The following is a 10000-nucleotide window of genomic DNA, read 5'->3' on the forward strand; positions in this document are numbered from 1 at the left end:
AAGTGGGAGTGTGTGTGGTGGAATAAAATAAAATTCCAGACAGAGATATTATATATAAAAATATTAATAAAATGTCCGGCAGAACTTTCAATCCTCCGACCAAGTCCGTTGTGTTGTTACCTGCGGATAATTCCTGTGCCTTGTGCACAGCTACCCGTCCACTGCCCTCTTTGGACTGGCCATCTCTCTTGTCTTTTGCATACATGTTCTTCTCAGAGAAATTGCAGCCCATGAAATCAAAGTGGGCAGAGTTCAAGGAGATGAGTTTGGGGTACAGCATGTTCTCCACCTGAGAAAATCAAATTCACATTATAGGAGGTCTGTGCACAATTCTTCTTCATGCAAAATCTACATCGACGTCGGCAGGCATTTAAAACTTAGCCGACAAGGACTGATATGCTTTAGTATGCCTGAAGACCATCAGAAACAAAAGTAGTAGTTCTCAGTGAACCTGATTGAATTTTAGACCAGAGAACACATTTTAGTAATTGTTATCAGTTATTAGTAAGCACTGGCCTGTTCTTGCAGGAACACCATTGATTTCATAATCTGAATTCTAAAACTTTTCCTTGGGATCAATTAATTCATGTTTGGGGATTACATATTGTTTCAATTACAGGGAGCTGCAATGGACAGTCAAATGGTTCCCCCTTATGCCAAAGCACATGTGGATATGATGAAGGAAATGTATATTTACTCTAAAACTGTTTGATCATGGTCCACTATGGCTTGGATTTAATAGACAACATATTTGTTACAGTTGTGCTCATAAGTTTACATACCCTGCCAGAATTTATGATTTCTTGGCCATTTTTCAGAGAATATGAATGATAATACAAAAACGTTTCTTTCACTCGTGGTTAGTGTTTGGCTGAAACCATTTACCATCAATCAGCTGTGTTAACTCTTTTTAAATCATAATGACAACAGCAACTACCCAAGTGACCGTGATCAAAATTTTACATACCCTGGTGATTTTGGCCTGATAACATGCACACAAGTTGACACAAAGGGGTTTGAATGGCTATTAAAGGTAACCATCCTCACCTGTGATCTGTTTGCTTGTAATTGGTGTGTGTGTGTATAAAAGGTCAAAGAGTTTCTGGACTCCTGACAGACCCTTGCATCTTTCATCCATTGCTGCACTGACGTTTCTGGATTCGGAGTCATGGGGAAAGCAAAAGAATTGTCAAAGAATCTGTGGGAAAAGGTAGTTGAACTGTATAAAACAGGAAAGGGATATAAAAAGATATCCAAGGAATTGAGAATGCCAATCAGCAATGTTCAAACTCTAACCAAGAAGTGGAAAATGAGGGGTCTACAGTCAGGTAGACCAACTAAAATTTCTGCCACAACTGCCAGGAAAATAATTTGGGATGCAAAGTAAAACCCTCAAATAACTTCAGGTGAAATACAACAGGACTCTCTGAAAACATGCACATAAAAAGGAGGCACTTGAAGAAATATGGGCTGCATGGTCGAGTCGGCAGAAGAAAGCCATTACTACGCAAATACCACAAAGCATACCGCTTACAATACGCCAAACAGCACAGAGACAAGCCTCAAACCTTCATGCACAAAGTAATTTGGAGTGATGAGACCAAAATTGAGCTTTTTGGCCACAACCATAAACACTACATTTGGAGAGGAGTCAACAAGGCCTATGATGAAAGGTCCAGAGGTGCTGATGTTTTGGGGATGTGTGAGCTACAAAGGCACAGGAAATTTGGTCAAAATTGATGGCACAGTGAATTCAATATGTCATCAAAAAATACTGGAGGAACATTTGGATTCATCAGCCAGGAAGCTGCGCATAGAACGTACTTGGACATTCCAACATGACAATGATCCAAAACACAAGGCAAAGTTGACCTGCCATTGGCTACAGCAGAATAAAGTGAAGGTTCTGGAGTGGCCATCTCAGTCTCCTGACCTCAATATCATTGAGCCACTCTGGGGAGATCTCAAATCTGCAGTTCATGCAAGACAGCCCAAGAATTTCCAGGAACTGGAGGCTTTTCGCCAAGAGGAATGGGCAGCTTTACTATCTGAGAAGAGAAAAAGCCTCATCCACAAATATCACAAGAGACTTCAAGCTGTCATTGATGTTAAAGGGGGCAATACAGGGTATTAATGGGGTATGTAAACTTTTGATCAGGGTCATTTGGATAGTTTGTGTTGCCATTATGATTTAAAAAGAGTAAACACAGTTGATTGATAATAAATGGCTTCAGCTGTATTCTAATCATGAGTGAAAGAAAAGCGTTTGTTTTATCATTTATAATCTCTGAAAAATGGCCAAGAAATCATAAATTCTGCCAGGGTGTGTAAACTTATGGGCGCAAATTTATATAGGATGGTGATCAGGTCTCTCTGGAGAACTTTAATCGCACAGAATATTTTCTATTCCAGGTTTACTGTTCAGTATGCAGCATAGCAGAGAAAATATACTATTCCTAGACACCAGGATTGCCATCTATGATGGAGATGTGATGAGGGACTTCATACAAATGCACAAGGAAAGAAGCCAGGTATTGCATAGAAAAGTGATTCCACATAATTGTTAAGCCTGGTACACACTAGTTCTTTTTTGTTCAATCCAGTGGGGAAAAAAATTATAATAATCTGACAGCTCCTCTCGGAGACGCTGTATTAATGATCCAACCTTAGTGCAGCAGGCTCCCCTGCTGTACCTCGGTGTTCCAATAGGGGGACGCCCCCCCCATCCACCAGAACACTCCAGTCAGCACTCTCAGCCATTGGCTGAGTGCATTGTTAGTGAGACAGTCGGCTGCTGGTTTTCCTGCATGCTCGGCCAGCTTCTGGCAGACCGTCTGCCATACACATGGGAAAAAATGTCAGCCCGGCTTTTATTTAACTGGCCTATGTGTACTAGGCTTTAAGAGAGAGTCTAGCAGTGGTGGTTGCTGTGTTTTGTTTTTTTCTTGACCAAACAACCACCCCCGGTTGGTCAGTGCCCCACACTCACTTACCACATAGGTTGCAGATGGGCAGGCTCCTATGGGTGGCTGGCAGCAGCTCCTGTGTCCTTTCTGCATCCAACAGGATTGGCTGTCCTTTCAGCCAATCAGGTGACTGGTTTCAAAACCTGCTTCCCGATTGGCCTGGGAGGATCATCAGTATTGCAACAGCGAATATTGATACGCACCTGGGTGGGCTTGGTGTGCGCTCTGTGCGACCCAAGCCCACCCAATATTGAAGCCTATTAAGAGCCTCTGGCTGTAATCATGTGCTTCAAAAAACAGCCCCTGGAATCCATGGTCCGGTGTACTAAAAGGGACCGGACACATGGACAGGTAAGGCAGCAGTGATGGACGGGGGGGGGGGTGCGGCACCCGTGCGCCCTTAATGGATGAGCCGCCCCTGGTGTCTGGACCAGGGGTCTCCAACTGGTGGCCCTCCAGCGGTTGTGAAACAACAAGTCCCATCATGCTTGTAACTGTCAGCCTACTCATAGTACTTGTAGTTTCGCAAGAGCTGGAGGGCCGCCAGTTTGAGACCCCTGGTCTAGCCTTAGCAGTCCAGTAAAGAGAGTGTACATTGGACGAAATAGTCAAAAACTGATTAAACGATGGAATCCCAGAGGACAAAAAAAAAAAGTGAAGGAGGAAAAGATTTAAACACCAAAATTTTCACACCAAGAACCAACATACAAGAATGAGCGGGAAAAAAAAGACAAACACTGGCATTTAGTTTAGGATTAATATCCCTTGAATGAAGCGTTCGGGTCCTTTACTTGTTTGAACTGCGTCCACACTTAATCACATATGGTACATTCACCCACCACCATATAGGAATATTTTTTTTTTTTTTTTTTTTTTATTCCACTCGATTTTCCACTTATGACACATGTTTATGTGGAAATAAAAGACGAGAGGATCACATGAGAATGGATACACAAACTAAACACTTGAGAGCCACAGTCTTACATGCAAATTTTGATTTGTTTCCATTTTTGTATTCTTGTTTTCCATACTGTATGGTCTGTGCCTACAGTTCTGAATGCAATACTCCATTGCTGAACCAACGTATACTGTGCTGTAACTATGGTGAGGATTTTATCATGTAAATACACCTTGGGGTTGCTTTATTATAACTGGAGTTTTCAAAATTTGGTGAAAACTGTTGATGGTAGCCAATCTGCTTCGAACTTCAGTGTGTTCAAATAAGCTTTAACAGAAAAACCTGAAAGCCGATTGGTTTAGAGTAGTCGCACAAGATCTTACATTTTTCAGTTTTAGTAAATCAATCGCAATCCTCTTTTTAAAGTTTTGGATACAATGCGAGAGGTTTGCTTAGATTACTTGTTTTGCCCATTTAAATAAAATAGCGTGTGGAGAAGCATTGCGTTAGATTGCCATTCTTCTAGCCCGAAGAAGGGCGTTCTGTTTAAAACTGTAGCCATCTATACAAGGGCTTGGCCAACCTCACATTGGAAGGTGGCAATGTCAACAGAAATGGCAATGGCAGAAATTTCACCCTGGCGCCTGGGTTGCTGGCCAAATGCTGGACACGTGACCCCCTTCCATGCGGGTGCCGTAAAGTAGGGAGAAGAGCGGAAACACGTCCGCTCTCCTGCCCTTCTTGTTGATGGCTGAGGAAACTCAACGGGGACCCGGAAGGGACGTCCACATGGGTCCCCACTCTCTTAGACCCTGGATGTATCATTAAAGAGAACCTGTCACCAAAAAAACTATTAAAATCATCCAATGGGGGACTTTATGTGATGGAAAAAATTTTCTTTTTAAAATTGTAAAAAATTAAAGCTACACCCAAGCACATAAAGTCCTAACTCAAGTTAAAGCTTTAAAAATATTCGACTACCATCATGGTGCTTTTCATCAATATTCAAGGCAAACATGATAATTTGGTTGCTCACAATTGGGAAAACTGCTGACACATTAACAAAGATGGAAATGTTCTAAATTGTTACATGTATGGCCAACAGTTTCCAAAAGAATAACTTTTTAACAAAATGGCATGCAAGAAGCTAATAAACACAAGTTTGATATTACATGGGGTCACGGGGTAGATGACTCTGGATCTCACCTGGTCATTCTCTTCAGAGAAATAATTCCCATACATGAAGCACCCTCTCTTAGAAGCATGACCATGCAAGTCCACATAAAAGGCGATGCCACTTTCCTGAGGAGGGATGGAAGGTGTAGACTCCGTGGTCAGGTCACCACCCCAACTGTCCTCACACTGCTCAACCACCTCAGTCTTGAGGTCCGGCCCCAAGACCCAATCCTCCTTTTCCCTGATAAAGTCCGGGAGCCCCGGAAGGATGCTGGTGTCTGGTGTGAGGCCCTGAGATGACGTGATGTATGGACCCTCTCGGCCCATACTGTTCAGCAGGTTGTTTGTTTTTCTCCATATCGGTCAAGGTAACCTCGGTTGAAGGCTGTGACTGGGAATGGTTTGAGGTTTTTGGCTGTAAAGTAACGCTGGAAGTTGACAGAGATACGGAATTCCTCCAATCAGGATCGGTAGGACAAATTCGGTTATGAACATGGTGGTAGAGGAGGATAGACTTTGCTCCATAGACTGATGGGTGAAGTTCAAAGTCAGGGTTCAGATACTGGCGGTTAAGGTTGACACCCCGAGTATCAGTCCTACAAAAAACAGAGGGGTTAAGGGGTTGTATAAACCATTATGGAAAAAAATATATATCTAATCAGATGCTCTTTGGTTTATTTTCTCACAGTGTATCTTAGAAGGCGCCTCATTCCCTGGCTGAAGGTTATCCAGTACCATCAAGTCGTTTCTCCCCTCAGCCTGACTCTCCCTTACTTGCCCCTTTCATTCATTGGATTTCAGTTCTATTAAAGTGGTTCTAAAGGTTAAAAAAATAAAAAAAAGCCCCCCTCCCTAATACTTACCTGAGCCTCAGCTCAATCCAGTGATGTGCATAAATAAAAAATTACCTTTTTTTATTATTTTTTTTATTTCGTCCAAGTTGCAGATTTCTCCTCATTTCCTTTCTCGTGAGATTTTTGTCTCCAGGACAAAAAGTGAGAGAAAATCTAATGGAACCCCAAAGAGCTGTTGAAAAATAGGCAGGGTTTCTAATCCCTCTCTATCCCATGTATAAAAAAAATCCCCAAATTTTACTGGAGTTTTACGTACTTATTTCTAGAAGCTTATCATACCTGCAGAAGCCTCCAAAACCTTCCTATCGCGGCTCAATGTCAGGACATTTTGACAGACAAAGCCCCAACAAATACACTTTCCTTTTCAGAATAGAAAGAGTAATATTAAAAAGCATAAGTTCACCCTTAGGAACTTGATATATGTTCCACCCTATAAAAACAGGTGGAACATATAACAAGCCCCCAAAGCTGCAGCCGCTGCCCGATGCCCACACTCCCTGTGACAGCAGTGCGGGGAGAAGTTTTCCCATACTAGCTGTCACATGGCCACGTCATTCATTCAAACAGCTCTGTGTAGCTCCCAATGAACTACCACGGTGCTGTAGAGCACCGTGGTAGTTCATAATTCTTCTCATCAGTGTGTCTGCATAATTCTATAATGTGTGTGTGTGTGTGTGTGTGGTGTGTGTGTGTGTGTGTGTGTGTGTGTATATATATATATATACACACATACATATACACATACATACACACACACGCAAGCATGTGGTGTAATAAATATTTATATATATATATATATATCTAATATATTTATTACACATGCATGCTTGCATTATACACACACTCTACACTACATACATACGCCATGAAAAGGAAAGCGCCTTAGCCCGGCTAGCTCAGTCGGTAGAGCATGAGACTCTTAATCTCAGGGTCGTGGGTTCGAGCCCCACGTTGGGCGTATGGCAATGCAACATTTTGGCCCAGTGAGCGCCATTTGACAAACTTGGTAGAACTCATGTACACACACAGTATCTCACAAGAATACACCCCTCACATTTTCGTAAACATTTTATTATTTCTTTTCACGTGACAACACTGAAGAAATGACACTTTGCTACAATGTGAAGTAGTGAGTGTACAGCTTGTATAACAGTGTCAATTTGCTGTCCCCTCAAAATAACTCAACACACAGCTATTAATGTCTAAACCGCTGGCAACAAAAGTGAGTACTCCCCTGAATGAAAATGTCCAAATTGGGCCCAATTAGCCATTTTCCCTCCCCGGTGTCATGTGACTCGTAAGTGTTACAAGGTCTCAGGTGTGAATGGGGAGCAGGCGTGTTAAATTTGGTGTTATGATTCTCTCATACTGGTCACTGGAAGTTCAACATGGCACCTCATGGCAAAGAACTCACTGAGGATATATATGCACATACACACACACATACATACTTTTTTTTACGTGCAAAAAAAAAATTATTTCAAATCCAACTCTAATGGTTTTGAATGGAGAGAACGAAGTAGGACATCACTCCTGGCTTACCTGTAGTGCCCTCGCACCACCCCATCAGGGTTCAGCATAGGGATGAGTTTGAAGACAAACATGCGGCGCAGCATTGCGGCCCGTGGATCATCCTGTCTCAGAATAAACTGCAGGAAGCCATTGAACACAAAGCTGGATGGCGTCTCCCCGGGATGGACACGGCTGCTCAGGAAGAAAACCTGCCAACAGAAATCACACAAAGGAAAGGGCATCACCCACACAGCAAATTTTTAGCACTTCGTCTAACATAACTCTTTCACCAGTTTACATGTACATTGTGACAGTCTGTACTTCCAACTCTCTATTTTAGATATACACAGTCTATCCCTGATAGAACTTTTAACAGGAAATGAAACGTAAAATCTGTGCAAATTTTTTTTTTCTCAAAGCTGCCACCCCAATTACTAATGATCTGGTGACTGGAGAAGTATTGATCAAGGAGCAGAGATTGACAAAATTAATTACATAGGTGAGGTTGATATGTCAGTATTACATTGTATATTCCTATATGTTGTGGTCGTTCGGGTGATTATCTAATGTTTTTTTTTTTTTAAAGGATCGATGCCCCCCCACTCAGACATCCTTGCCGCTCTTACAGTAAAGAACCCTCTACGTAGTTTAAGATTAAACCTCTTTTAACTCCCTTTTAAAAGCAATATGGAGAATAGAGTACCTCGCTTTTATCACATGATTGTTTTTATACGTTTTTTGTACATTGGTTTTTACCCATTAAAAGTCGTCTTTTGACCTGCACTATCGGAGCCCCCTTTTTTCTTTTTTATGTATACCGATGCAAGTGCTGCTGAGCGTCACCATTCGGTTCCAGCACCCTTATTAGGGTTGGTTTTGGTCATTCATTTGCCATCACTGCAGTATCCATTATATCCATGGTTGATACCGTGTGAAGTTGGAGTAAGGCCAATCTGGGAATTTCCTGACATCGGATATATACAGTCATCGTGGACCTGTCCCATGGGTGCATTCATGCTCGACTGACTCGTCTTATGATAGTCGAGTCCAACATCTCTGGTAAGCGTATATGAACCTTGATGTTTATTTTGAAGATGCCTTGTTTGATGACTCTCGGGGGTGTGTGAAATCCTGTGTATTGTCTAGATGGACATTTGATGTTTCATTTACCTCTATGTGGACTTTTCTCACTTATTTTTTTGTCAGATTAATCTCACTCACAAGTTTGCACTGTTTATATGTTTGGTTTAGCGCTACATATTCACCACTATTATGGATTTGAATTTTTGTCACATTCTGTGTAGCTGATTTTTCCTTGATTCAGTTTTATTTTATAGGAAAGGCACAATAATTTTTTGCATTTCACAAACCATTAAAGTTACCAACCAGCAATATACATGGATATAGGTGTAAAAGGTCAGCTTGATCTGTGTCAAGGATTTCAAACATCTTGTTTCCGTGTGTAAATGCAAGTATATGTATTCATAGATTTTTTCCAGATTTGACATGCAATGCCATGCTGGTGTTTTGGGCGCCAAAATCTTGGCTCTCACACAGCAAAGATAACGTGAAGCCAAGCACACAATCACTGATCACATTAAAGTGCTTGTTAATGCAAGCTCGACTCCTGCTGCGGGCCAATCACAGCCAGCGGAGGATGAGTGAGAGTACAGCTCGGTCCTATCCCCATATGTGAATGGGCACATAGAGCCAGCTCGGGAGCGAGCATGTACTAGTGCCCCCATAACAAGCAGCTTGCTATGGGGGCACTCAGCGAGGGACTTGAGAAGAGGAGGATCTGGGCTGCTCTGTGCAAAACCATTACACAGAGCAGGTAAATATAACAAGTTTCTTATTTAAAAATAATAAAGTTTGCCATTTGGATGACTTTTAGGCTAGGTTCACACTGCTGCGATGTACGAGATCGGATGTGATTCGCACCGCACTGCACTGCAAATCACATGCAATCTCTGTGCGATGCGATTTGAATTTGCATCGCATCCGGCCCAAACTCGTACAGGACCCTTTTTTGGTCCGCAGCAGAATCGGATCGCATGGGTGTTCACACCATGCGATCCGATTCCTGTCCGAGTTTGCAGATCGCACTGCGATATGCGAACTGATTTGGAGGTGTCCATTAACTTTTCACTGACACTCCTAGCAGTTCGCATAGGGCAGTGTGAACTGCCGCCTGGAGACATGTGATGTGGGAACCCGCAGTGGATTCGCAGCATTCCTGCATCGCAGCAGTGTAAACCTAGCCTAAAGCTCATTTCTTCTCATATTTATGCAATTGCAGAACAAAAGATTAATGGGTTTATTGCCATCTTCTCTGGAAGGATTTTGCATTACTCCCTGTCCTTGTCCACCTCTATCACTTAGAGAGGAACATTCCCAATGGGAAACAGGTAGCTATACGGCCTCATGCACACAGGACATTTTTCTTTCCTCCACTGGATGCCTTTGCTCCAGAGAAGTAAGAAGCAGCATTAAAAATTCACCTAAAGCTGTGTTTTGCAAACGATTTTAGGCACATTTAGTGCTTGGGCATTCATGCATTCCATTGGCCAGAAAATGTATTCTCGCCATGAAGA

At 42.3% G+C, this 10000-nt stretch overlaps 1 protein-coding gene and 1 non-coding gene across 2 annotated transcripts in view; one reads left to right on the forward strand and one right to left on the reverse strand.

The window, feature by feature from the left end:
- AGBL5 (AGBL carboxypeptidase 5) overlaps nt 1-10000 on the reverse strand; it is a gene marked incomplete in the record, with an annotated part of 117930 nt that overhangs the window by 65299 nt on the left and 42631 nt on the right. The window contains 4 exon segments of the mRNA XM_077489098.1: nt 138-289; nt 5071-5391; nt 5393-5636; nt 7437-7615. Of these exon segments, the coding sequence (XP_077345224.1) occupies nt 138-289; nt 5071-5391; nt 5393-5636; nt 7437-7615 (896 nt within the window).
- Nucleotides 6780-6852, forward strand: TRNAK-CUU (transfer RNA lysine (anticodon CUU)). Its single transcript has one exon. It is a non-coding gene; the product is annotated as a tRNA-Lys (tRNA).

This window comes from Lithobates pipiens, unplaced genomic scaffold (assembly GCF_037356315.1).
Source record: "Lithobates pipiens isolate NorthernLeopardFrog02 unplaced genomic scaffold, aLitPip1_a1.2 Scaffold_18, whole genome shotgun sequence".
NCBI lineage: Eukaryota > Metazoa > Chordata > Amphibia > Anura > Ranidae > Lithobates > Lithobates pipiens.